Source organism: Geospiza fortis, unplaced genomic scaffold (assembly GCF_000277835.1).
Source record: "Geospiza fortis unplaced genomic scaffold, GeoFor_1.0 scaffold100, whole genome shotgun sequence".
NCBI classification, from domain to species: Eukaryota; Metazoa; Chordata; class Aves; order Passeriformes; family Thraupidae; genus Geospiza; species Geospiza fortis.
In genome coordinates, this window is record NW_005054350.1 from 3,875,928 (window position 1) to 3,899,738 (window position 23,811).

At 39.4% G+C, this 23,811-nt stretch overlaps 3 protein-coding genes across 5 annotated transcripts in view; 2 read left to right on the plus strand and 1 right to left on the minus strand.

Moving 5' to 3' along the window:
* Positions 1-7,056, plus strand: part of LOC102034404 (centrosomal protein of 290 kDa-like) — a 9,140-nt gene extending 2,084 nt beyond the window's left edge. The window contains exons 2-7 of one of the 2 annotated variants that reach the window (XM_031058880.1): positions 831-970; positions 1,569-1,649; positions 3,497-3,587; positions 4,278-4,464; positions 5,349-5,446; positions 6,715-7,056. In XM_031058880.1, the coding sequence (XP_030914740.1) occupies positions 945-970; positions 1,569-1,649; positions 3,497-3,587; positions 4,278-4,464; positions 5,349-5,446; positions 6,715-6,843 (612 nt within the window). In that variant the 5' untranslated portion in view covers positions 831-944 and the 3' untranslated portion in view covers positions 6,844-7,056. The remainder of the gene's footprint in view (positions 1-830; positions 971-1,568; positions 1,650-3,496; positions 3,588-4,277; positions 4,465-5,348; positions 5,447-6,714) is intronic. The other variant, XM_031058881.1, reaches the window with a different exon arrangement.
* A 1,715-nt stretch (positions 7,057-8,771) lies between these two features.
* Positions 8,772-21,098, plus strand: MPPE1 (metallophosphoesterase 1). Of its 2 annotated transcripts, none has more exons than XM_005423343.2 (10): positions 8,772-8,985; positions 11,397-11,772; positions 12,137-12,245; positions 12,889-12,992; positions 13,523-13,603; positions 15,390-15,498; positions 16,428-16,499; positions 16,613-16,735; positions 17,520-17,660; positions 19,069-21,098. In XM_005423343.2, the coding sequence occupies exons 2-10, from the start codon at positions 11,498-11,500 to the stop codon at positions 19,249-19,251; spliced, it is 1,197 nt and encodes a 398-aa protein (XP_005423400.1). In that variant the 5' UTR covers positions 8,772-8,985; positions 11,397-11,497; the 3' UTR covers positions 19,252-21,098. The 2 variants fall into 2 exon arrangements, with proteins under 2 accessions (XP_005423400.1, XP_030914731.1); XM_031058871.1 differs by having other exon boundaries at positions 8,802-9,000.
* The window catches only part of GNAL (G protein subunit alpha L), a 115,320-nt gene continuing 110,695 nt past the window's right edge, over positions 19,187-23,811 (minus strand). Inside the window, exon 12 of the mRNA XM_005423344.3 lies at positions 19,187-22,813. Within this exon, the coding sequence (XP_005423401.1) occupies positions 22,667-22,813 (147 nt within the window). The 3' untranslated portion in view covers positions 19,187-22,666. The remainder of the gene's footprint in view (positions 22,814-23,811) is intronic.

Here is a 23,811-nt window from a genome sequence, read left to right on the forward strand (position 1 = left end):
ATGTATAATATATTGCCTTATATATATTTTTATATATTATATATACACACATACACACATGCACAAACATAAATGCTAAATATATGCATACCCTGTAGTTATATATGTTATATATAAAACTATAAATACATGGTTATATGTATTATATATGTATGTTATGCTTTATATGTTATATATACTTTATATGTTATATATACTTTATAACATATATGTTATAAAGCTTTATATGTTATATCTACTACATATACACACATATATTTTATAGATGTATTAATATATGCATATAATTATATATACAAAATGCATGTAGCTATTTATTGCCTCATATTAATATAATATCATATATATATAATACATATATAATATATATGAGACTATATACTGCTGGGCAAGGTCCAGCAGACATGGATGCAAGAAGTTCAGCCAGCGTGGCTGTCTTTTTGTCTCTGGTGAGGTTAAATCAAAAATAAACAGCAGATCAGTTGCAGAGCTGGTGTTGTTAGTTTAGGAGTGTAACTTGGGTGCTTTGTCCCTCTGGGATTAATTTTAAATGCAAACCCAGTTCCCTACATTCCTTAATGAATGATGAATTTATACTAGACACCTTTAATAGATACCTGCTAAAGAAGCTTTGTTGTAGTCAAGTGTTCATAAAATTTGAAGCCAGTTTTTTTTTTCCTGCCATTTTCCTTTTAGATGCTTCTATGGTTTAAGAAAAGTGTAGTAAAGTTTGTGGGAGAGGGTTTTCATTTGAAGCGTTATCAGCCTAATTAACATTTGATTTGAAAGTGTTCCTTGATTTTTCGTTTTTCAATTCTCTTCCTTTTCAGCTCACTGATGAAAATGAGCAGTTAGTCAAGAAGGTGAAAAAACTACACATAAAGAATAAGGAGCTAGAAAGGAATCTGGGTCAGATCCAAGAACAACTCTATCTGCAGCAGTTAATGCATGTCTGTGGCACAAGCAGAGAGTAAGAATTGTCAAACCTTTCTCTTTTGCATCGAAAGAAGTGCAGCATTTCAGGACTTTTGTTTGCATGTCCTTAAGATGAGCTAGGCATTATCTGCTCTGTGTATTTTAAGGAGCCATCTGTGAACAGGATGGTGGGGTGGAAAATGCTGGGGGTCTGTAGAGGAACAAAGGACATCTGGGACATCTTGTGCAAAATTTGTTGTAGTGAAAGAAACAGTTTTCTTATCTAAAAGTAATACTCCTGCTTAGTCAGTACCCTCTCTGTCAAACTACAAAGGCTTTTACACTTTTTTCCCACCAAAAAGTAGTAAGATGAAGATAAATTGAGTAGCCTCAATGCTATTTAAAAGACTTAGAACCTAAGGACCTGGAAAACTGTAGTGCTAGTGGTTTGGAGAGTGTCCTGCCAGGATTTACACACCAGTTCACAAAAATCTTCCAAGGCTTAAGTTTTGGTGTGTTTGTGATCCTGCCTGGAAGCCTCTACCATAAAACCAAACTGAAAAGTAACTTGGCCTTTTTCAGTTGCTTTGTTTAATTAAATTAAATTGGTGAAATATGATTTTATGAAGCTTTTATGTTTTTTTTCAATTAAGTGTTCAGGTTCAAACAGAAAACCATTTATGGCATAAGGGTGGAGACAGCAAGGATCTGGTTCTAGAGAGTGACAGTGTCAGGTGAGTTCTTGGAAGCTGCTTTTTGACAGAAAAAGATTATTCTTTGTAGTGTAGAAAATGTTCATGGTTAAGTCAGTTGATTTTTTTAAAGTTGTTATGCAAGTGGCTTTCAGCCTTTGAAACAATGGGAAATTATTCACATTTTAAAAATAATTACAGAATCTTGGGTTAAACTTGAAAATAGCAAAGAACAAACTGGATTTCTTTCTCAAGTAATTCATTGAGAAAAAGTCAGTGAGCTAGGAACCTCCTTCATGTGTCTGTGTGCACACATATGATCTTTTTTTAAGATTTTTTAACCTAGAATTTTGTGGTTTCACTTCTAATTTGTGGAACCTTTCTCAGCTCACTTTATATTGCTCACTGTTTTGTGCAGATAAAATTTATAGGCTGGTTTTGAAATAAGCTAGAGAAGCAGTTCTACTTTTCAGTCTAATAATTTTAGAGTTGGACCACTACTTACTGTAGTTTGCCAATAAGTGATAGAATTAAACTCTTGCAACTGCATTTCTGATGCAGAAGCTACAATTTTGTCTTTAAGAAAAAATATACTGGAACATTTTAACAACTAGGCAAGCTGCATAAAATATTGCTCCATCCCTCTATGACTTGATTGTTAAATTGTAGAATTCTGCTGCTCACCCTTTCAAAGGCTGCTTTTTGTCCACTTACATAAATGTGGATCTTACACAGATCTCTGCTGCTCTTTGGCCAAGTGCCCTGATTTTAGTGGTTTTAGGTGGCTGTACAAGACCCATTTTCTTTTTTGTTTTTTAACGTCTTTACAGTGTGCCAGGCTCTCTTTGCAAGCTGTGTAGTTACATAGGAAGTCTGGGTGACTGGCTCTGGGCTCAAATTGAGTTCCTAGTTAGGTGCTTATGTAGGAGAAGTCCAAGTTGGTCTTTGAATTGAGCGCTGTACCTGCCTTGTGCTACATTGCACATAGATAACCCAGCCTAGCTCTTTTTCCCATCATTTGTTTGTGTGTTTTCTCACAAAGCTGTGCTGTGCTACAGTATTGCTCATCCTGCTTGTGGTGTGCAGTCATGACTTGTTATGAATGGCAGCTCTTACTGTAATTCCTAAAAAAATAGGGAAAATATCTGCTCATGTCCATCACCTAAATTGTGGGCCTCGTGTATGTTGGTTGAATGCTATGAAATATGTTAGGAAATTAGTACAGCTTAACAGGATGCAAAATAATATCAGAGGGAAAGCTAACAACCCTAATCTGTTTATTTGACATTTATTTTACCCACTCACTTTCACACAGATTTCATTCACTCATATCCTCACACCCACACACTTGGAAGCAATGAGATGTTTTGTGCAACACAGAGAGCTGGGAACTGCCTCATGTGTCCTCATCATGGGTTCTTGATTGGTGCTGGAAAAACTTTTTAAAATCCTTTAGGAGTGTCCTTTTGCTATTCCTGTTCTGCTAATGGGTAGAGGAATGCTGTATTTGACAGGCTGCAAAGTCACTGCCAGCCTCCTGTTGCTGCTGTCTTTCCTCAAAGAGTGGTTTGCACTGAGATTTAATCAGTGTGGCCATGTGTGCTGGACAAAAACAATGGGCTCCTCAGTCGGCTGAGAAAAAAGGATTCTTTGCCATCCATACAGACCATTCTTTTAACTTGCTTTGCTGTTTTTTTCTGGTGCTTTCTCTTTCTGTGTTGACAGTCACATTTCATTCACTGCCATCTTGAATATTTCTGTTACGAGTCTTTGCAGCACAGCTGCAGGCCAAGTGATCTCTGTGGGGCGTCTCTAATACTTTTACCATCAATGATGCCACATTTTGTTGTCTTTCATGTTTTACAGCAGTTTATGCATTTTTGTTTTAGACTACTTCAGATGTATAATGAGCTACAGAAGCATTATGTTAAAGAAACCAAAACAAACAAGGAGCAAAGTGAAGCAATTAAAAATCTCACTGTAAGTAGAATTTGTTGGAGCTGGTATCAAACAGCGAAACATAAGCTTTTAGGGAGACTGAAAAGTAATTCTTGCATTTTTGAAATGAGACCATGCTTATCTTTTTATACTTAGTTTCCCATGACAGGGATACTGGAGGGTAGCCTGTAGTTCTCTCTAAAAGTGAACTCTGTCACTGGTGTATCTGTAGCAGAAAGATGTCTTCCCTTCCCTTGTTTTTTTCTTTACTCATCCACCTACCCCTCCTTCCAATTGCATATGCACCTTGTGACATCTTTTGCACCAGCCCTGGTGTTTTTTCTGCATGTATCATGAGCTGATTTTTCTCAGAAGTTCAGCAGAAGGCAAACCAGATGAAGACAAAGAATGTTCTTTTGCATAGCAGGATCTGTGGCCCTGCTGTGCAAAGAGTCTGGCATCATAACTGGAGTGAAGGTGGGGTTGTGTGGCCAGGAGCAGTTCTAGAAGCTTCAAGAGGATATTGCCTCTTCAGGCATGGATTGAGCATTGCAGGTCACCAGTCTAATTTCTTCATCTGTGCTTTGTTTTTTTTTCCTTTCAGACTCTTTGGGTGAATGTAGTTTTTAAATCTGCAATTGAAAGCTCTGGGTTTGCATTTGGGAAATGTTTCCAGTTGTATTCAATTGAACTGTGCTTTTTCTACGCATTTAAAAAAGATTTTCTCGACAGATTAAAATTAATGAGCTAGAGCATAATCTTCAAGAGCAGAGGCAAAGAATTGAGCAGCTGGAATGTAAAAAGGTTTCTTGGAAAACTAGTGCTGTTTCTAGAAAACGAAGTCAAATCCCACAGGGAGGAGTAGCTTCTCACAAGGACATTTCTGCAGAGAAGGAAGCCTGTTGCAGTAGATATTTAGGTAATGGTACAGTTAATTCTGATGATGTTCCTTCCAGTATGCCCAGCAGAGAGAATGCATTTTATTTCTGATCCAGAGGCCTCTTCAGGCTATTTCTTGTCCTTCAACCAGCAATATCTAAAATGTTTTTTTCATTTTTGAAAACTGGTTGTGTAAAAATGGCATTTTGTAATTTAGGATTCTTCCTTGCATTTGTTTGTGATAAAATGTTTGATGTTTTCTCTTTTTCTGAAATGGATCCATTGTTGTAATCAGAGGTGGGAGTGCTGGCTGTATTTAGTGCTGGTATTTATTCTAGTAAGATGTAACTGTGCAGATCTCTTAGTAATAATGTTTGCTGCACCAGCCTTTGGTTTTCAGACACTGAGTCACAGAATAACCTGGTTTTAGCCTAAAACCTTGGACAAGCCTGGACATTGCTGGTTTCAGTACATTCTTCCTCTCATGAGTAAATCCCGAATTTAAGGTGTGATCCTCTTCCACTTCAAAGCATAGAAAAGAGATGGATGAGATCATATAACGTAGGCATAATTTTCAGGAAATGTGTATCAGCAAGGGCTAATGTAACCCTCTCATGAGCCAGGAAAAGATAATCAAAGCACATGATGTGTGTTTTGTGGATTGTAAAATTATTTGTAAAGTAATCCCACATCTAAGAATGTGGCAGATCCAGATTATCCAACTGGCAGATCCTGATATCTTTCATAGGGATATGCTGGGCCAGTTCTTAAGAATAAATCACTGTATAAAAAAGGTACTTAAGAAGCTGAACTATAATTTTCTAATATCACAAAAGGTAGGCAGCTCTTTAGCTGTAATATGATTCATATGAGGGGGAGGTTGACTGTAATGGTTGAACTCTACATTTTTTCATTTCAATATAGAGCTATTGTTGAAGGAGATTAAAAAGCTGAAGAAAGAAAATGGAAAGTTGTCTGCAGAAAAGAGAGCACTAAAAAATGAATTAGCTGGATTAGACAAGGTAATTTATTTTAAGACAAGCTTAACAGTAGGTGATTTTTGAAAAACTTTTCTGCCTGAGCTGAAACTTCTTTAGGCTGAACATATGTTGTTATCAAGTAGAATAGATAAAGAAACCAGTGTATAGCATTCTGAGAGAGATGGAAATGAGTGACTCCTTGAAACATTCATGTCCTGAGGGGCTACTCAGCTAAGGAAGACTATTTTCTCTTGCATGTCAAAGTTATGGCTCTGACAGAACTCCAAGTTTAGGCAGGGCAGAGGCTTTGAATTTTTTGTTAGATCTATAGGTATAAAAATTGAAAATGTGAACATTTGGTAATTCTTTAAGTTATGTAACAAGATGCTGAGCTCTTACCTAAGTATAGAAGACTCAGTTTAATGTAGTGACATAAGGTTTTATTTTCAGCAGCAAATTGTTTAAGCTGATTTTTGCTTGTTCCTCAAGTCTTTTTTTTTGTTGTTGTGGATTTTTTTTAAAGAATCTCTTTTCTTACCTTGCAGTCCTTTCTCCCAAACTAAATAACATTATGATATTAATTGCAGGGGAAACAGTAAAAGAGGGTGGTAGTTCATTGGATATGTAACTTGCAGAACATTAAGCCAGGGTGAGTTCTAGATCCCTGTGTTTGGGATTCAGGGACAATGTGTGGCTGAGAGCTTCATCTTGCAAGAGAGATACATAAACTTGAGGTTGTGGCTTTTTAGCAGTGGTCCCTTCTTAAGGTAGTTTTAAGTTGCTGCATGTTATATGTATGTAGCTGTTCATTTAAAAATGCTAGAAGAATGGGGAGGAGAATGTCAAATATAGATGGTTATGCATTGTTATTTTGGTAGATAGAACATTCAAGGATTGGTGAATTGAAGTCTTGGGTGATTATACTCTTCTGTCCATGTATTTCCCAACAATTTCGACTTACAAAGAATCAGAATGTGACATTATTCCCTTGTCATATTGGACTGTCATTTTGTAGCTGTCTGGTAAATCCATATTTTTTCCTTTTTAAAACTGATTTTTCCTATTACTAGCCTGTGTTCCAGCCTCTAACGTAACTTGAACTCTGCTTGTGTGTTCAGGGTAGAAATTATTAAATTGTTACCTAAGGTTGTAGTTGAGTGCTGTATCTCACCATAGCTGTGTTTGCATAACTCAGCCATACACTGGTAAAAATATAGAAAGTGTTTTGGAATAACTGAACTGCTGACTAGCTCTTAGTGAGAATGCCTTTGAAAAAAAAGTTTAAGGTGAATATTTTTGGGTTTTTCTAGGATTTTTTCGAAGAGGTAGAAGATCTAAAACATGCTGTACAGGAATCTGTGAAACTCAACAATGAGTATGAAAAGTGCTTGAAACAAATCAGTGTAATGTATGGACTTCCTTTTACTGCACATTTGTAACTACTGGGTAATTTAATGCCAGGTAGAGTTTCTACATATTTTTAATAATTACTGCAACATTTAAACCTACCATTGCTTAAGTGGTACCATAGTTTGATAATACAGACTCAGTAACGTGATCTCATTATGACAAGTGCTTGGAAATGTTGTATTTTGTGTCCTTGATTTTGTTTGTTTGTATATATATTTAAATAAACTGTGATCTGCATAACTTCAACTAAGTTTCAAACCCATCTCTTTGACACTTGCAGAATATATTCTGGTTGTGGGTGTGTATGGGAATAAAATGAAATTGTTTTATTTTTCAGAATTTCCCAATTTATCCTTTTCTGTAAGCTACATAAAATCAAAGTGTCTGTGTAGATTTGTCAGTCTGCATGAATTTCAGTCCTAAGGATGTGCTAATGCAAACAGAAATTAATTCTATCCTTAAATTATTGCAGAGGGGTTTCTTAAAGGAAAAATGGTCAATCTCTGCTTGGAATTTTTCTTCAATCTCAATAATAAGTGAAAAATTGTGGATGAAGGAAGGATTTAGTGTTCAGAATTGGAAAGTGTATTCAGAGCATTTTGCATCATCAAAAGAAGAATTCCTCAGAAGCTCTTTTTTGATTCAAGAGTGAGGTACTTGAAGAACTCTGGTATTTGAAGAGCTGAAAAGGAAAGTGGGAGTGCAGGAAGTCACAGTCCATGAGGCAGAAATGTTGTGTTGCTTCAGGAGGGGCAAGCAGGGAATGAAAAGAGACAACTCCCAGTTACAGGTGTAGCTTGCAGAACCTCGGGAGATTTGAATCTCAGCTTGTTTGTAATGACATGCCATGAAAGTTTAACATAGTTACATTGCAGAACTACGTTTTTCTGAAAGGTGTAGATCTCTGCCTTTGTGACATTGTGGTGGTAGAGTTGAGTGAAAAGTGCTTAGGGTAGAAAGACTTAGCTTGCTTATAAACAAATACAGCTTCTTTAGCTTTATAAAAATACATGGACACTCCTGAGGGATAGGACTCGGAGTAGGATTAAGACTCTCTGGTCCCACTTGGTTTGTTAGGAGAGTTTTATGCAGTTGTAATTTAATAAAGAAATTTGCCTCAATGTGTGTAGTGTTCAGAGTTGCATATTCACCAAGTGATAGGGTAAAGCTCCAGAATTCCTTGTGCCTGCTCTGGCTGTAGACCACTGTGTTCCCTTGTTTCATTCTTGGCTCATTGTAAATGAAAGCAGGATAATGTTCTGAACAAGAGATGGCAAAGGGCAACAAAAGAGGAGCAATGCAAATCTGTGTTGCCAGTAAGCCTCATGGAAGAAAACAAGGAGGATGGCATGTGTAACAGAAAATTATAAGTGCAAAATATTTGTAATTTTCACTAATGAGTAAAATAAGCATGAATGCTGGAGAAGGAAGCAGTGCCAGTTACTGGTGTATTCTCCTCCCACAGTGTTGTGGTGTAAAGTTACACTTACAGCATGTTTAAACTTTGGTCCCGTTGTTAAATGATGCAGTAATTGTCCTCGTCCACAGGATGATTTTTAAAGGTCATGCAGAACAAGAAACAGTGAGGAATGCTCCAGTCTTTTCTCATAACTAAACTCTCCCGGCTCTGCTGGGGAAATCTGCTCTGATGAGAATAATGAGCCGTGTGCGGGGGAGCGGCAGCTGCACCCGGCTGCGGCTGTGCAGCCCCGGCGGGGGTCAGCTGGGATGGGATATGGGCTGGGATATATGGCATGGGATATGGGCTGGGATATATGGGGTGGGATATGGGATGGGAACAGCCGTGGACTGGCAGGTGGCAGAGCAAAGTGGGCAGGGATTTCTCTCAGCCAATAGTAGAAGTTGTCTTTCAGCTCGATCTGCATCGCCGACTTTCTATGAGGTTGGGTTCGATTTTTTTTTTCCTTTTTTTATTTCCCTTTCCGCTTTTCCTTTCACTATCAGGAAGGCTGGCGGTGCAGGGTGCAGATGGGGCACCTCTGGCAAGCTCCACATCTGCGGCACAACTCCCCAGCCTGTGACAATTAGCGGGAGGAGGAACGTGTGTGGAAGTGACCGGCTCGGGGGCACTGATTGTGCTTGTGGCTGCCTGTGGCTTTTGAAAATGGCAGTTCTGCCTTGAAGATATTTTTATATTCTACTGATTGCAGGTTTGGTTTGTTGGTGTGGGTATCTTTTTTTTGTTTGCTCTTGAAGCTGTGTTTTTCAATTAATTAATTAATTAATTTTCTGGATTTATTTTATGGCTAATGTAAGTTAAATAACCTCCTGGCATTTTCTGTTCAAATTAATGCTGTTTTTGTTGGAAGAGGAGACTGTCTCAGACCACCAAAGTCTACTTCCAAATAAGCACTACTTCCTACTTTGCAGGATAAAGCCATATAAATTTGTGGATAATAATATTCTGTGGATAAGAATTTGCTTGTCTTTTTGTCCTTGTGGCTGTGCCAGCTAGCAGGTACCTCTGCTTTGATCTTTCCTCCTTGTGAGATTTACAAGCAAGGTGTTGTTATTTTGTTTGCTAGTTAAAGTGCAGGCAAGATGAGTATTAAACAGGTTAATCAGTCTATATGTGTAGTTCCACATATTGTGGAATTGTGACATTTGGCCAGTGGCTTTTTCCTGCTATACCAAGTTTAGGTAGAACTGAATTCCATGCAATTAAGTATTAGTCATGCTGCTGTTTGATAATGCATATTAGAAATGTTTCATGGTGCAGGCTAATAGTTCTTTGTCTCAAATAAGTACTTTGTAGTGCTGATATGGGAAGCTTGTGTTTGAAAATAAGTGGCTATTATCAAATAGGGGTTTTGGTTGGAAAAATGATATAATAATCATGTGTCAGTATTCACTTTCCATGAGACATAAATCAAATGGGCTAGTTCATAGGACAGTGAAGAAATTCAGCTTTGTTCTGTGTTCTGCATATAACAGAGGCCAAGATTTTAGAAGCAATCCACTAATTTTGTGTGGATTTGTAATTTTGTCCCAGTTTTCCTGATATGTAGAGTATAAATTTTCAAAGGTACCAAATATTCACAGCTGTAGTCAGATGTAGCTAATTCAGACTTGGTCTGCTAATCACTGAATACTGTGTTGAGTAATTGCTTACATCCTGGATATTAGTCCTAAATTAGGATTTTTTTCTGTTGTAGAAAGCAAAATTGCAATCCTGTTGTTGGGTGGGGGATCATATTTTGTGGATTCCTCTGGAAGTTCTTCCTGAGCCTGTGAAGCAGCATCTCTATAGGTCCCCTGGAGTCCCTTTACTGTGACCATGCTGCAGAGTTTACCCTTAGAGAGTGAGGCTTTCAGACCTGCAGGGCTCTTCAGACTGAGACCCTGAGAGGCTGGAGCTGGAAACTGAGGGATTTCATTGGAGAGTGAGGGCTGGTGCCTCTGTACTCTCAGCTGGGCCCGTTCTTGTGGGCACTTACCCTGAAAAAGTGTTCCTGCTAAGGGCTTTGGAAGAAACAGAAAAAAATACTTGAGTTTTAAAAGGAGTAAATTCCCTGTTTTGGTTACAAGGTATCCAAGGCAGCAGAAAACAGTAAATACAGTGATCTCACCAATTTGGGCTCATTAACTGTTTCTCTACAGCTGCAGTGAAGTTTGGTTTTTCTGAGGCTTAGATGTTTCTTTTTTTCCCCTTGTCAGAAATGAAGCAGCATTAGTTAATTACCTAACTGTGTATCTGTGCCTGTGTTCCTGGAAACATCCTGTAAACTTGTTCTGGGATAGTGAATTGCCCTGGGTTCTTGGAGATTACAATGAACCATAGTAAAGGTGGTGATGCTGTTGATTTGATGTAGCCATGTTCTGCACTTGTGCCAGAAGGTGTCCTCTGGGAGTTGTTTAGCCCAGAGAAAAGGAGGCTGAGGGGAGACTTTATTGCTCTCTACAACTACTTGAAATTAGGCTGTAGCCAAGGGGGTGTTGGTGTCTTTTCCCAAATAAGTGATGGGACAAGAGGAAGTGGCCCCAAGTTTGCCAGTGGAGATTTAGATCAGGTACTAGGAAAAATTTCTTCACTGGAAGGGTTGTCCTGTACTGGAACAGGCTGCCCAGGGAAGTGGAGGAGTCACAATCCCTGCAGGTATTTAAAAGATGTATGGATGTGGCATGGTTTAGTGGTGGACTTGGCAGTGCTGGGTTAAGGCTTGGACTCAGTCTTGGGGTTCTTTTCCAACCTCAGTGATTCTATATGGATCCTAAGAGATTTTTTTTCTCCTTTGTTGCAGCTGCTGTTGTGGATTGTTTCTCTGTCTTTACCTACATTTGACTCCCACTCAGAGTGTTTTCACTGTGAAGTTCTTGAAAAAGCATCATGCACCAAGATGCTGGGTGGCTGTAATCTGCTTTCCTTGGTGCTGGTGGGAGCAAGTGCAGTTCTGTGCTCAGCTGGCCTCTGTGTGCCTGGAGGAGAACTTCATTCCTTAGGTCAATTACATATTCCCAAGCCTTTCAGGGTGACAAGAAGCTAACACTGTAGGCCTTGCATGGTAGCTTTCCATAAAGAATGCAGACTCAATGAATATTTTATTTTTTATTTTCTCCACAGGGATTTTGTGCTGACAAAAAGCCCAATGTGATCCTTTGAGTAGCCCAAGCTGTTTTCATCTGAGAGGAGAACTTGAGCCATTGTCTTATGTTGGTACTGCAATGCTGAGTTCTAGCTCAACTGCTGTGAAGAATCTCCCTCTGAAGAGGAGGCTCTGTTTTCTGCTGAAACTTGTGTGCTTTGTCAGCTCAGTGTTAATATTTTGTGAATTTTTAATTTACTATGTGGTGATATTTCAATGCCGATGGCCAAGTGTGAAAGGTGGAGCTCACATGGCTGAAAAAGAGACTTCAGCTTCAGTCCTAAAGGCCATCATTTTAGCTGATACACACCTACTTGGTGAAATCAAAGGACATTGGCTGGATAAGCTAAGAAGGTAATAATCAATTTAATAATCTCTAGCCAGTTTTAGAGTTTTTAATAGTAGCTAATGGGACAATAATTCACTGTTCTATTAAACAGCAATTCATTAGAATTGTACTGAAAAAATAAACAAGCTGGTATTACTTCTTGCATGTCTTGGTTCTGAATGTATCACGGTGGAATTACCCACCAGGTAAGATGCACCTATTGTCCTTATGCCTGATTTCTAAGTATTTAATTTGGATTTCATAATATATTTTCATATTTCAGTGTGTAAGAGCCAGTTTCCCATTCCTATCACCAGGCTGTGTCTCTGTATTCAGAGCTGAGGACCCAGAGGTAAGGCAGTGATAACTGGTTCTGTGTTTTCCTTTCAGGGAATGGCAAATGGAGAGATCTTTTCAAACTGCCTTATGGTTACTGCAGCCAGATATTGTTTTTATTCTGGGAGATGTTTTTGATGAAGGAAAATGGAGCTCACCTCAGGTATGACATCATCAGGTGTCTCGATTCAAAAAATGAGGATTTCTTGAAGGAAATGGAAGCAGATTAGGTATGCAAAGCTTTGTTTAATACTGCTACAGTTGTCCTGTTGGTAGGAATTTCTAGCTTTTCAGATAGGAGTTGAAATGTTGCGATTCTTCTTCATTTTGGGAAGTACCTTGATAGTTTTGTGCCTCCTATAAAACTTAAAAAATGCAAACATCTGAGTTTGTGCTTCTGTGTTATAGGCTTGTGATGGGCTGACTCTGGCTGGATGCCCATGCCCAACAAAGCTGCCCTGTCACTTCCCTCCTTGGCTGGAGAGGGGAGAGAAAATACAGACCTGCCTCCTTTACTGACCTTGGAGTCTGCAGGGCTCTCCCTCTCACAAATTCTTACTCCTCTCTCTGGCTGCAGTTGCAGAGTTTCCTTTTTTGCCACCTCCCTAATTCTGTAATCCCAGAGGCACTGTCAGCCTTGGCCAGCAGTGGGTCCATCTTGGAGCTGGCTGCATCGGCTCTGTAGGACACGGGATGCTCCCACAGAATCCACCCCTCCAGTACCAAAACCTCACCTTGCAAGCCCACTACAAACCCTTTGATGCTGTGGAACAGCACCAGTTTCTTCTTCTGTTGTTCTCCTGCAGGCCTGGGCAGATGATGTCAGGAGGTTCCGGAAGATGTTCAGGCATTCAGTTTTCACGGAGCTGGTGGCCATCGCTGGGAATCACGACATCGGATTTCATTACGAGTGAGTCTGGCAGTGCCAGGAGTCCACAGGTGCCAAGAATGAAGTGCCAGCTGCCCACAGTAACTCTGCTGGGTCTGAGGCACCTGTTTTGTGCTTATATGGGAACTTTTTGATCATGATCAAATTAGAAAGGGTTGTAATTTAGAGTAAGGCCTGTGCACAGAACAGGTTTATGCTTCTCTGACCATATGAGGGTTGTTCAGAGCTGATCCTTCTGCACTGACATGGAATCCTTGAAGCTGCTTTTCCTTGTATTGGGCCTCCACTTTAGGAAGGCACCTGAGCATATTTCTACTCCCTTTAGCACAGGAGAATGTAAGTGCCCTCACTCTGCTGGTGCTTGCACTGGTGGGAGGGGCTGGAGGACACAAGAGGTGTCAGAGCATCCCTGTGAGTTTCCTGAATGATTGTGTGAGCTGGATATTGGAGCAGCAAGCTGCATGAATGGTCAGCAAACTGTAAAGCAACTGGGTCAGCTGAGTTCCAATGGCAATTTCTTACCTCAGTTGTATTTTTGCTCTGTGACACAGAATGACTACTTACAAGGTAAATCGATTTGAAAAGGTTTTCAACTTTACTTCAGGAAAGCTGATAACTCGGAAAGGAATAAAGTGAGTATATTTAATTTTTTTCTAATGAAATAGTATGGGAATTCCTCACTTAGGGCCTTTTTTTTAATCACCTACCTTATGATGTGTTAAACCCCAAACACTTTGTACAAACCTGTAGTTTGATGTGGACAGGAAGCTGTACTTAGAGCTGTGTAAAGTGTAACAATTTACTTTTAAATGGAAAAGTACTGTGGAGTCAGAATCCATTTCTCTGGTGTGCCTTTATACTTCCTTGCAGCTGCTAATGAGCCATGGCTGTAAACATAGCAGGATAAAGAAACATGAACCAAGCCCCTCTGTGCTTACAAATCAGGAGTTCCATTAATTTTAATAACTTCTTTAGTCTGCAGAACTTAACCCTTGTTTGAGGAACTGGAGAACACAGCAGTTGTGTGTCTGCAGTTGTTCCACCAGGTGGGGTAGTAATGCTCGAGCTGGTTTTGGCTTCGAGCAGAGCTCGGTGCAGTTTGTTCTCCCAGCTGTGTCCCCGTGGCTGCACTTGGCTGCTATGTACTTGGTACCTCCAGACACCGTGCAGGAACCCGAAGAGGGAACGCAGTGCTGGGTTTGTGGAAAGATCTTGAAGCCTCAGATTCAGGAAGGGAAGGCCCATTGCCACTCTGTGTTTGGCACTTGTGCCCTTGGGTTGTACTCACTCGTGGAAATGTGAGATTCAAAGCCTACAGGTTCACACTGATTCCCTTAATTAAGAAAGCATAAAGGTTTAATTAAAAATTCTGAACAGGTCTGGAAATAGTTGTGTCTATTTTAGGAAGATCTCTCAGCTTCATGAATGCTCAGTATAAAGCTGTTGCTTATCATGCAGATGTGGGGTCCTCAAGATATGTATTTCAGCTGCTTAAAAAATAATTATTAAAGAACATCTCCATGTCTCCTTTGATAAAACAGCACAGCAGAATTCTCCTATGCAGTTGCAGATGACATGTCTGGTATCCATTAACTGCAATGAGCTGCACTATTAATATTCCTAAAATAAATATTCTGAAATTACAAACTATTTTACAACAAATCTGTGGTATAAAAGCAGCTTAATTTGCTAAAAGAGAATTAATTTTTGTTTTACTATTGGCTAGTATCTCTTAAGTGAAGCATTCAGCTTATTTTTGTTTTTTAAACAGACTGAATTCAACTGGGGATGTATCTCCAGCTGAATGTGTGACTAAACATTTGGGTATGAATCTTGTGGCAGAACTTAAGTTTATTTGAAATCTACAGGGAAACCTTCTGTTAGGAATAAAATCCTGTTTTATGTGTCAGCGACTGCAAAGTACAAAACTAAGCTTGTTCAGGGGGAGTCACCCAAATGCAGTGCTGCTCTGCTTTTCAGTTGTTCTGAAGAAATTCAATGTCTCAAATGCTGTCTCTGAGGTCTAAACTGTGTGGGGAGAGAAGCAAGTTCTTCTTTCCCTCAGAATTTAGTTTAGTGATGAACTTCTAACATTCCACTAGAATACAACTTAAGTATCTATTAAAATATAAAAAAATCTTTATTGTAAGCATGATGCATAAGCTATATTGTGCAACCTAATCAGCAACTGCATAAAGGAGCCAACCAGGCAGAGACATGGCTGTGGTACAGATACTCAGAAGAGGATTTGGAACACCTGATTTCAGGAGCTGTTACATTCTGCTGCTTTGTTGGGCTATGTCCAACTCAGGAACACTTGCATTTTATAAAATGAAGTTTATCCCACACGTGTGCATGAACAACAAATGCTTTCCTGTCCTCCCCACTTCTCTTTGCCCACCCCCTGGTATTTTCCAGCTTTGTCCTAGTGAACAGTGTAGCCATGGAGGGTGATGGCTGTGCTGTCTGCCGTACCTCAGAGGCAAAACTTGTGGCACTTTCTCACAAACTGAATTGCTCCCAGCAGGTAAGAGATTATTGAAGATCTGATTACAGCCAGAGACTCCTCTGCCACAATGGGAATGCTGATACTGTAGCATAGGCAGGATACAACCAGACTGTCCTGAAAAAATGTGCTTCCAATTCACAGTGCAACTTGTTAGCAAGTCTTTGTCCCCCTCACATCCCTCTTAACCATGTTTATCTAACTATTAACAGTGTTGCTTAGCACTAATGGTGTCAACTTCCTTGTCAGCACTGCCAACAGTGTAATTTCCTCTGTTCCAAGCAATAGCAGTTCTGTAACCCTCCCTTTGACACCAGATACGTAATCCTCCATTTATATTTATGGATATTATTCTGTTTTATAGCCTTCAAGCACGTTCTTTTAGTTTCCTTATTCTACTGCAAACATTTCCTCGTACCCTAGTAGTGTTTTAGTTGTGTTTTTTCGTCATATCAAATTGCTTCTTGTATTTCCTTCCTGTTCCCTTTTCCATAGGCTGACAGGATGCACAGTAGGCAGCACGAGTGACTGGGCTGGCAGTCAATCAGGAAACCAGCTCCCAGTGGAAAAACTGCCGGACTCTGTCTCCCTTGGGCTGCCCTCAAACTCCTTTGCCTTGTTGGTGCAGAGATCCTGCTGCTGCTGATGCTTTCTGCAGTTGATGAAGCTCAAAACTACACACTAAAGCAGCACAGAATCTGAAAAATATAAAAGCTAAAACTTAAGGCATCACAGTCAGAAAGAGCACAGCTGTATTTACAGCATGTACAGAATGGGGAGTTTCACCAGTCCACAGTAAAACACTTAGGAGTTCATACAGTGGGTAGTATATCTGAGCTGAACTGCTTAACAAAAACCAAATCCAACAACAACTCCACCCTCCCTAACCCCTTAAAGCCTCGCTATTGCTAATTACTGTCACCCCTTCTGTGGCTTGGTTTTGTTCACAGAAACCAAATCATTCCAACAAAAGATGCAGTGATGTGGAAAAGCTTCCAGCTTCAGAACCCATCCTTTTACAGGTGTGTTAGAGGTGGGGTGAGGCATCATATTGACATGTTGTTTTTGTGGATTTATTACTGTTGCAGAAAGGCTGGATCATTAACAACCAATCCTTGCTTTTAATTACTCCCAGCATTACCCTCTCTATCGGAAAAGTGATGCTGAATGCACTGGAGAAGATTCTGCTCCTCCAGAGGAGAAAAACATCCCCTTTAAAGAGAAGTATGATGTGCTGTCTCAAGAGGCATCACAAAAGGTTTGATTTCTTGGGAACTTGAGTGGCAGTGGGTGGGTGAGAGGGGGACATGACTGTAGATATAAATAGATTAAAAAATTGTGGTAAGGCTGTTGGCTGAGACAAACACAGCACAGCTGCTCCTGTCTAATGAGGCCTGGGAGAGGCTGCTTGTTAGAGCTGCTCCCCTGAGGATCCTCACCATCCTGGCCTTGGTCCTGCCAGGTTTCCCAGGTACAGCTCCTAAGTCTTGGCACTCTTAAATCCGCTGTGCTGACATTACCTCTTCAGCATTCTGTACTTTCTGTACTGTGTAAATTATTGACACACCTGGTATGAAGCCACAGTTTTCTAACACTTTGAAAGCATCAATTCTGGTGAATTAGTAACTACAAGAAAATTTAAAGTTTCCCTAAAAACTCAGTGGTCATTGTTTCTTTTCTTGTGCATAAATGTCTTCACTCAAAGATTGTCATTACAAGATTCTTCCTTAGACAAGAAAATAGCATTGCTTTACTAAACCCAAAGTTTTTCTCTTTGCAATATCCACAGCATACTGTTGCCTTTGTTCTGATCTGTATGAAAAAAAAAGAAAAAAAGCCCAGTACTTGAGATCAGGGCTAAATGAATGTGATTGATATTGCAATACCAACAGATTTCTTACTGGAAAACAGAAGTTTACAGAAGACACATCATAAGAATATGAGAATTACCATAATGTTCAAAGGAAAAAAAAAGGGGTTTTTAAGTTCAATTTCTTTTTAGCTGTGACATAATTTTTGTGCTTTACCATTTTGTGTTCTAGCTGCTATGGTGGTTTCAGCCCCGTTTGATTCTCAGTGGGCACACTCATAGTGCTTGTGAAGTGCTGCACGCAGGGAAAATTCCAGAAATCAGTGTCCCATCATTCAGTTGGAGGAATAGAAACAATCCTAGTTTCATCATGGTAAGTTTTAATTTTTTTTTTTATTTTTGTCAGATAACTTTCATAGATAAATCAACATGGCAGTCAGCTATATTTTAAAACTGATTCTACCTGTAAAAACGAAAAATAATAAAAAAAAACTGCCTACCCACCCAACCCACTCAGTACACTGCATCCACTTTATAAAGTACATCTGTGGGAGCCACATGTTCTGTGTGGTACAAAGCAATGCTGCTAAAGACCTAATTAGTATCTGGGTACATTTTTTTAGAAAGAGGGTGCACTGTAAACTATTGACTTGTAAAAATAATCAGTATTGTGCACTGAACAGTAGAAAGACCAGTTTGGCTTGGCTGATTTACCAGCTATGAAAACAAGACTGTATCCACCTCAAACCCTTTTGCATGGTGATCATGGTTTTCAAACGTGTGCATTAATGCAGTGAAAGTGTTTGTGACGTGCCCACAGTCTGCCTCTTCATTGCCAGTTCACATTTTATACAGTGTCTTGGTTATGCTTGTGCAGGCAGTTCCAGTGCTCAGTATATCCTCAGAGGTAAATCAATTAGTTTCCCAGTTCAAAAATAAAACAGAACTCTTAGAAACTTGGAGTAAGAAGCAAAACCTACAATCTGTTTACAGAGTAGTCTGTGACTTGGAGAGGGAAATCTTTTATGTATGTTTTACTGCTGTTGAGTTTAGGCTGCTTAATACAACCCCAAATGTTTAAATTCATTTTATGCAACTGTTAATATTTGCTGTTGAAAGTAGTTCTGTTTATTTCATAGTCCTGAGAGTAGCTGCCTTCAAACTGCACACACACTCTGCACATGCCAGACAGCACATCTTCACTGCAAAACAAGAGGCTGGCTAATTAAAGTGGCATCCTCTTCACTACTGTTTGAACCCCTCAGCCTCAATCTGCTGTAAACTGCAGATTTAAACTGCAAAGTCAAGCCAAAACCCAACAAAGTTCTTTGTTGCTCAAGTTCCTACTCCTAATTTGAATTAGCCAACGTGTGTTTTTGCAGCATGTACTGGGTAAGGAGTGGGGCTTGGGGAAGGAAGGGGCACATTCACAAAACCTAACTTTAGCCTGGAAAGGCTCCTTCCAGGTGGATTTGCAGCAGCTAAAGTTAGGCTTCTCTTGAAGGCAAATCAGATGAGGAGCCCAGCTCTTTGTTTATGCTAGATGGGAAGATTGACCTCTGGGCTAATGTTGGCCTGGTGAATATTCCAGTTAGTGCCCAGCACCACAAGATATGGACTCTTCAGCCCCCCAGAGAAGGCACTGGTACTATGAAACTGGCCCCAACCCTTGCCACCCAACATGGGGATTTAGAAATTGGAGATCTGACAGCTGTGGTGTTCACTCCTGATTCAGAACCCACTGTAACACAGCAAAGTGACAGTCTTCATTTCTTTTCCAGGGCAGCATAACACCAACTGACTTCTCCCTCCAAAAATGCTTCCTTCCATTTGAGAGCAGAGTCTTCACTATCTACTGTGCAGCAGGTGCTCTGCTTGTGATCCTGGTACTAGCTCATGTTCAGCTTCTCACTCCACCGTTTTATTTTGCTCAGCGTTTAATCAGTAAGCATAAAGCAGTATGAAGAGCCAGACATCTGCATTCAGTCACTGAAATACCAAAGCTGAGAACAGTCAAACATCAGACTATATTCATGCCAGCAAATGACCTAATTTGATTGCTAGTCTGAAGGCAGGTTGCATTTACACATACCATAGAAGTCCTATACAGCTGATATGACTACTACAGGATAAATAATTAACTGAAATGAACGTTTCATGCTGTACAAAAATACTGTATTCGACAATCAAATGAGTCCTTTTCCTGCTATAATTTTTGTATCAAATATGTATATTAAAAGTGTAACTGTACATTATGTAAATCCTATAGCCTCATCACTTGTCTGCACTTGTGTCTTACCCTGGTGGAGGCTGACTCTTGCAAACTGGAAATGTTTCTCTGTTTTATTGCTGCATGGCCCTTCAAATATCATACTTGTGTTTGTTAGGGTCAGGCAGAATCTGGATGCATCAGCACTGAGAGATGCAGATTCCATAACCTTTTTAGTGTCATGTGTAAGGGACTGTGGTTTGGGACAAGAAATCTGGTTCCTGACACAGTAAATTGTTAGCTGACTATAAGTTGCAGTTATCCATCTACCAGACAACAAGGGGAAGAAGCTTGAGGATCCAGTTTGCTGATACACACTTGAAAACTGCTTTAAAAAAAATTAGGGTGACACCTTAAGCTGCTGCTTTCAAAAAGATGTGCTATGATGAGCTTAAAAAAGAGGGCCCTGTTGCATCCCAGAGATCTGTGGTGAGGAGCCCTCCAGTTGCCGATCTCCTGCAAGAAGGAAGGTCAAATACAGCTGCAGTAACATTATCCTATGCCTCGGCCCTCAGTCTACAGCCAGGGATAGGAATCACCTTATTTTACATTCCACAAGTTCCGTTGACTTTAGCATAGTGTCACATTTTGAACTGCACTAGCTCCTCTGTGGGGAGGCAGAGGCCACCAGCTGTGCCACAAAGATAAAATCTGAGCTCAGTGTCTCCAGTGTGTGGGGGAAGGTGGGACAAGCCTACTGCTGCTCCCCACCCATCCCAGTAAAAACAGAGGAACTACTTCACGCTAGGACCAGTTTGCCTGCTGATGTTCCTGCAGAGACTGGGAGCTCTAACCTGAACTCCTGGGCTGGGGCTAGCTTAAAAACAAAAAAGTACTATCTTTTGTTATTCATTCTATTACTTTCTTTGGCATGAGAAATACGAGAATTCTGTTTACTGTTAATTTATTCCACCCAGCCTTTCACTTTTTGGGAAATATGAGTAAACTGAACATAGAGATGAACATAGAGATTTCTGGGAAGAGAAAATGGTCATATTATAGTATCTAAAATGGGACTGTTTTGTATTCAACTGGAAACAAGTTCTCAATTGGACTGTAGTCTGATTTTAAAATGATGACTGATTGGGGTTTATAACTAATAACAATACAGTAAAAAGTTAATAAAACCTGCTGATTTATATGCCAGTGTGGGGACTGTGTTAGCTCTTCATCTCTCCCTAAATTTAAAATGAAGTGGGGGGAATGGTCCGAAGTGTGATAAAACATTCTATAAAGTAATGTAGTCTAACACTTCTCTAGATTTCTGTTATTGCAACTGTAATTTTAGACATTTGTACAGGTTATCTTGGACACAGGAAAAGTATATAGTCACAGACATAAAACACCTATGTATAAAATATAAAGCAGTGTTATAGTTACTAAAAAGGACATGCCTTATTGCTACAGCAATTCTTGCTTTTTATATATTGTACTGTACCACAACTTGTTTTGAGAATGTCATTTGCATAAATTATTCAAGTTTGAGAAATATTCACACATTTTGATTCTACAATATTTAAAATAAAATAATTTTCTAATGTGTCTCTTTATTAAAAGAGAAATAAAAATGTCATCTTGTAATTCTCTTAGGCCAGACACAAGGGTTTATACACCTTTTTTTTTTCTTATCTTCTTTCTCGCTATTTACTTGCACAATGAAAGCCGCTGTTGGTACAAAGATTGAAGAGCTCTATATAATGGTGCTTTACACATTCACAATCGGTCTGTGCAATTGTGAAGTTCTAGGAATGACCAAAGAATTACCAAACATATTTTCTAAATATAAAGGACAAAAAAAAGAAGAAAAAACGGAAAAAAAAAAGAAAAAGAGAGAAATAAGAAAGAAAAAGAAAATAAATCCTTGTTTCCCATTAAAACAACACCAGGTTGCAATTTGGACACTTGAATGAATTCCAATGTTTTAAAGCTGAGACTTCAAAAGAGAAAGGCATGTTTGCTGCAACATCCGGTGACTGTAATACCTTACTTGGAAAGGTAAGTGGTTAATTTGCATAATTTATAATTTTTATACTAAAGAGCATTTTTATATAAACCAGAAAAAAACCCCTAAACTCTACAGATAAAGTTCTTACCTCCAGTCACTGCTGCAGGTAAGGTTGACATCAAGCTGTACAGCGCAATCAAAAACATACTTACATCTTAGCTCATTTTACAGGTACAGCCATAATCAAGGCACAAAGATCTTCTACAAGTATTTTTCTTCAATAAAGTTGTACAAAATAATATTACATTTTACAGTCTGTACAATATAATAAACCAGCAGTAAAACAAAAAAATATATATAGGGAGAGGACTGTTGTCCAAGAATGATCGGAACTAAAAGGATCATTTGTGGACAGCACAAATAACATAAGTGAGGGTGGTAAATCTTCTGCCTAGATGCAACAGGCTGAAAAGTAGCTGTAATTCAAATGCCTGAGGTGTGCAGAGACACTTAGCTCCAAAACCCCAGAAAAATTGCTTTGTCTTCACTGTTCCTCTCATTATCTACTCTACTTCCTGTGCCAGTAACGGCTTAAAAGAGGAGGTCACTTTATCAGTTGACCTGCAACTCAGAAATGCTAAAAACTGTGACAGAGTAATAAATATTGTGGTGCTGCTACATTGTGTGTCTACTTCCTCAACAGTATTTAATAACCTGATACAAAGTGCATTAATCTTTTTTTCACCCATCAAGTACTCTTCAATGTCATGTTAAAAAGGAAACCCACACAGAGGGATAGGTATGACTTCAGTGTCATCCAGATGACATACCGGTCTGAACTGAGGTTAACCCACTGGAAAAAATTTAGCAGGTCACGTTCAGTTTTAAAAAAACAAAAACCTAAGGGAACAGAGGTAGCCAAAGGGCTTAGTGGAATGACGAAGAAGTGGCATGTCAAAATAAAGCACAAAAATAGTCCCAAAAAGCATGAAGGGAAAATAACCCAAACTTGCTTCAAATCAGCTTTAAGGTTAAACAATTAAAAGTAAACAAAGTGAAGAGACTGACATTTCTATAGTATATTCTTCCACCCTGTGTGGGGTAGTATCAAGAGAAAGAGTAAGGAGCAAAGAATTTAAAACCACAGGTTCCACGGTGATCCCCCTCACAAGAGTTCGTACTGGCGGAGGTGCATCCTCTGGATGATGTCTCGGCAGTCGTTGAACACTCTGCGGATGTTTTCTGTGTCCACTGCACATGTGAAGTGTGGGTAGCAGTAATGCCGGCCGTCTCCACTCGCTGTACTTATCCTCTGTGCAAACAGGGAGGCAAAAACAAAAAGCATCAGGTGCCATGCCATGAGAAGTTTCACATCTCAGCAGTCTACAGACTTAGGGGAACCAAGAGTCCTGGGAAATCTGTACATAGATCACTAAAAAAAGTAAACAAAAGGAAGGGAGGGCTGTGGTCTGGTCAGTCTGAGTGACAAATCTGAAATGAAGACTACAAAACATTATGGATATTTGGGTCAGGACAGGAGTCTTTTGTGGGAGCCACGGATGCCATCCTTAGCTGCACAGGCTGTTGCCATTTGTGCATCACTGTGCAGCCAAATCTGTGCTGCTGACAGCTGTGCAGCCTGCCATGCACCTGCCCCAGGAATTGTTTTCTCTTTTTTTGGTGCCATCATGAGGCAAATTCTTGAACTCTTGTTTTACATCAGCAACACAAAACCAAAACCCTCCCAGTTGTGGAGCCAGCAGTGGCAGAGAACAGCGCTCTACTGCTTCTGCTTTTTGTGTGTGGGCCCCTCAAGTTACTTTCACTTAGAGCACCTATTAAGCCAGCTGAAGGATCGGTATCATCACTGAGCCCAGAACTTGGTGGAATGGCTGGGTTCACTTACAGTAATAAAGCATGCAAAATGTAGTAAACATCAGACCATGCAGAATTACATTTTCTCAAGGCTACTGCAAACCTTTTTAGGTTCTAACTTCAAGGTCTAGGATCATTTTTTCCCATGGTTATCTTGTTAAACTTCCCCAAGATCTTAAAACATATATTCTTAAAACATATATTAAACATGTATTAAAATATATCCTATTTTTGTTCTGTATTACTATAGGACTGACAAATATAAATCCATTCTATACCATTATCTTGCAGAATATAAATGAAATGTCATGAAAACAGAAGGTCAGTTTTTAGGATAATGATTTTTATAACTATTTTCTAAATTTTATTATAAATTACTCTAGCTGAACAACAAAATATAGTGTTCCATCTCACTCAGGCTACATTATATATTTT

Coding starts and splice junctions, on each gene's coding strand:
- MPPE1 (XM_005423343.2), top strand. CDS start 11,498: ATGCTGAGTTCTAGCTCAACTGCTGTGAAGAATCTCCCTCTGAAGAGG. Junction 13,604..15,389: donor ATAACTCGGAAAGGAATAAA/GTGAGTATATTT, acceptor GGTATTTTCCAG/CTTTGTCCTAGTGAACAGTG. Junction 17,661..19,068: donor ACAATCCTAGTTTCATCATG/GTAAGTTTTAAT, acceptor TTTCTTTTCCAG/GGCAGCATAACACCAACTGA.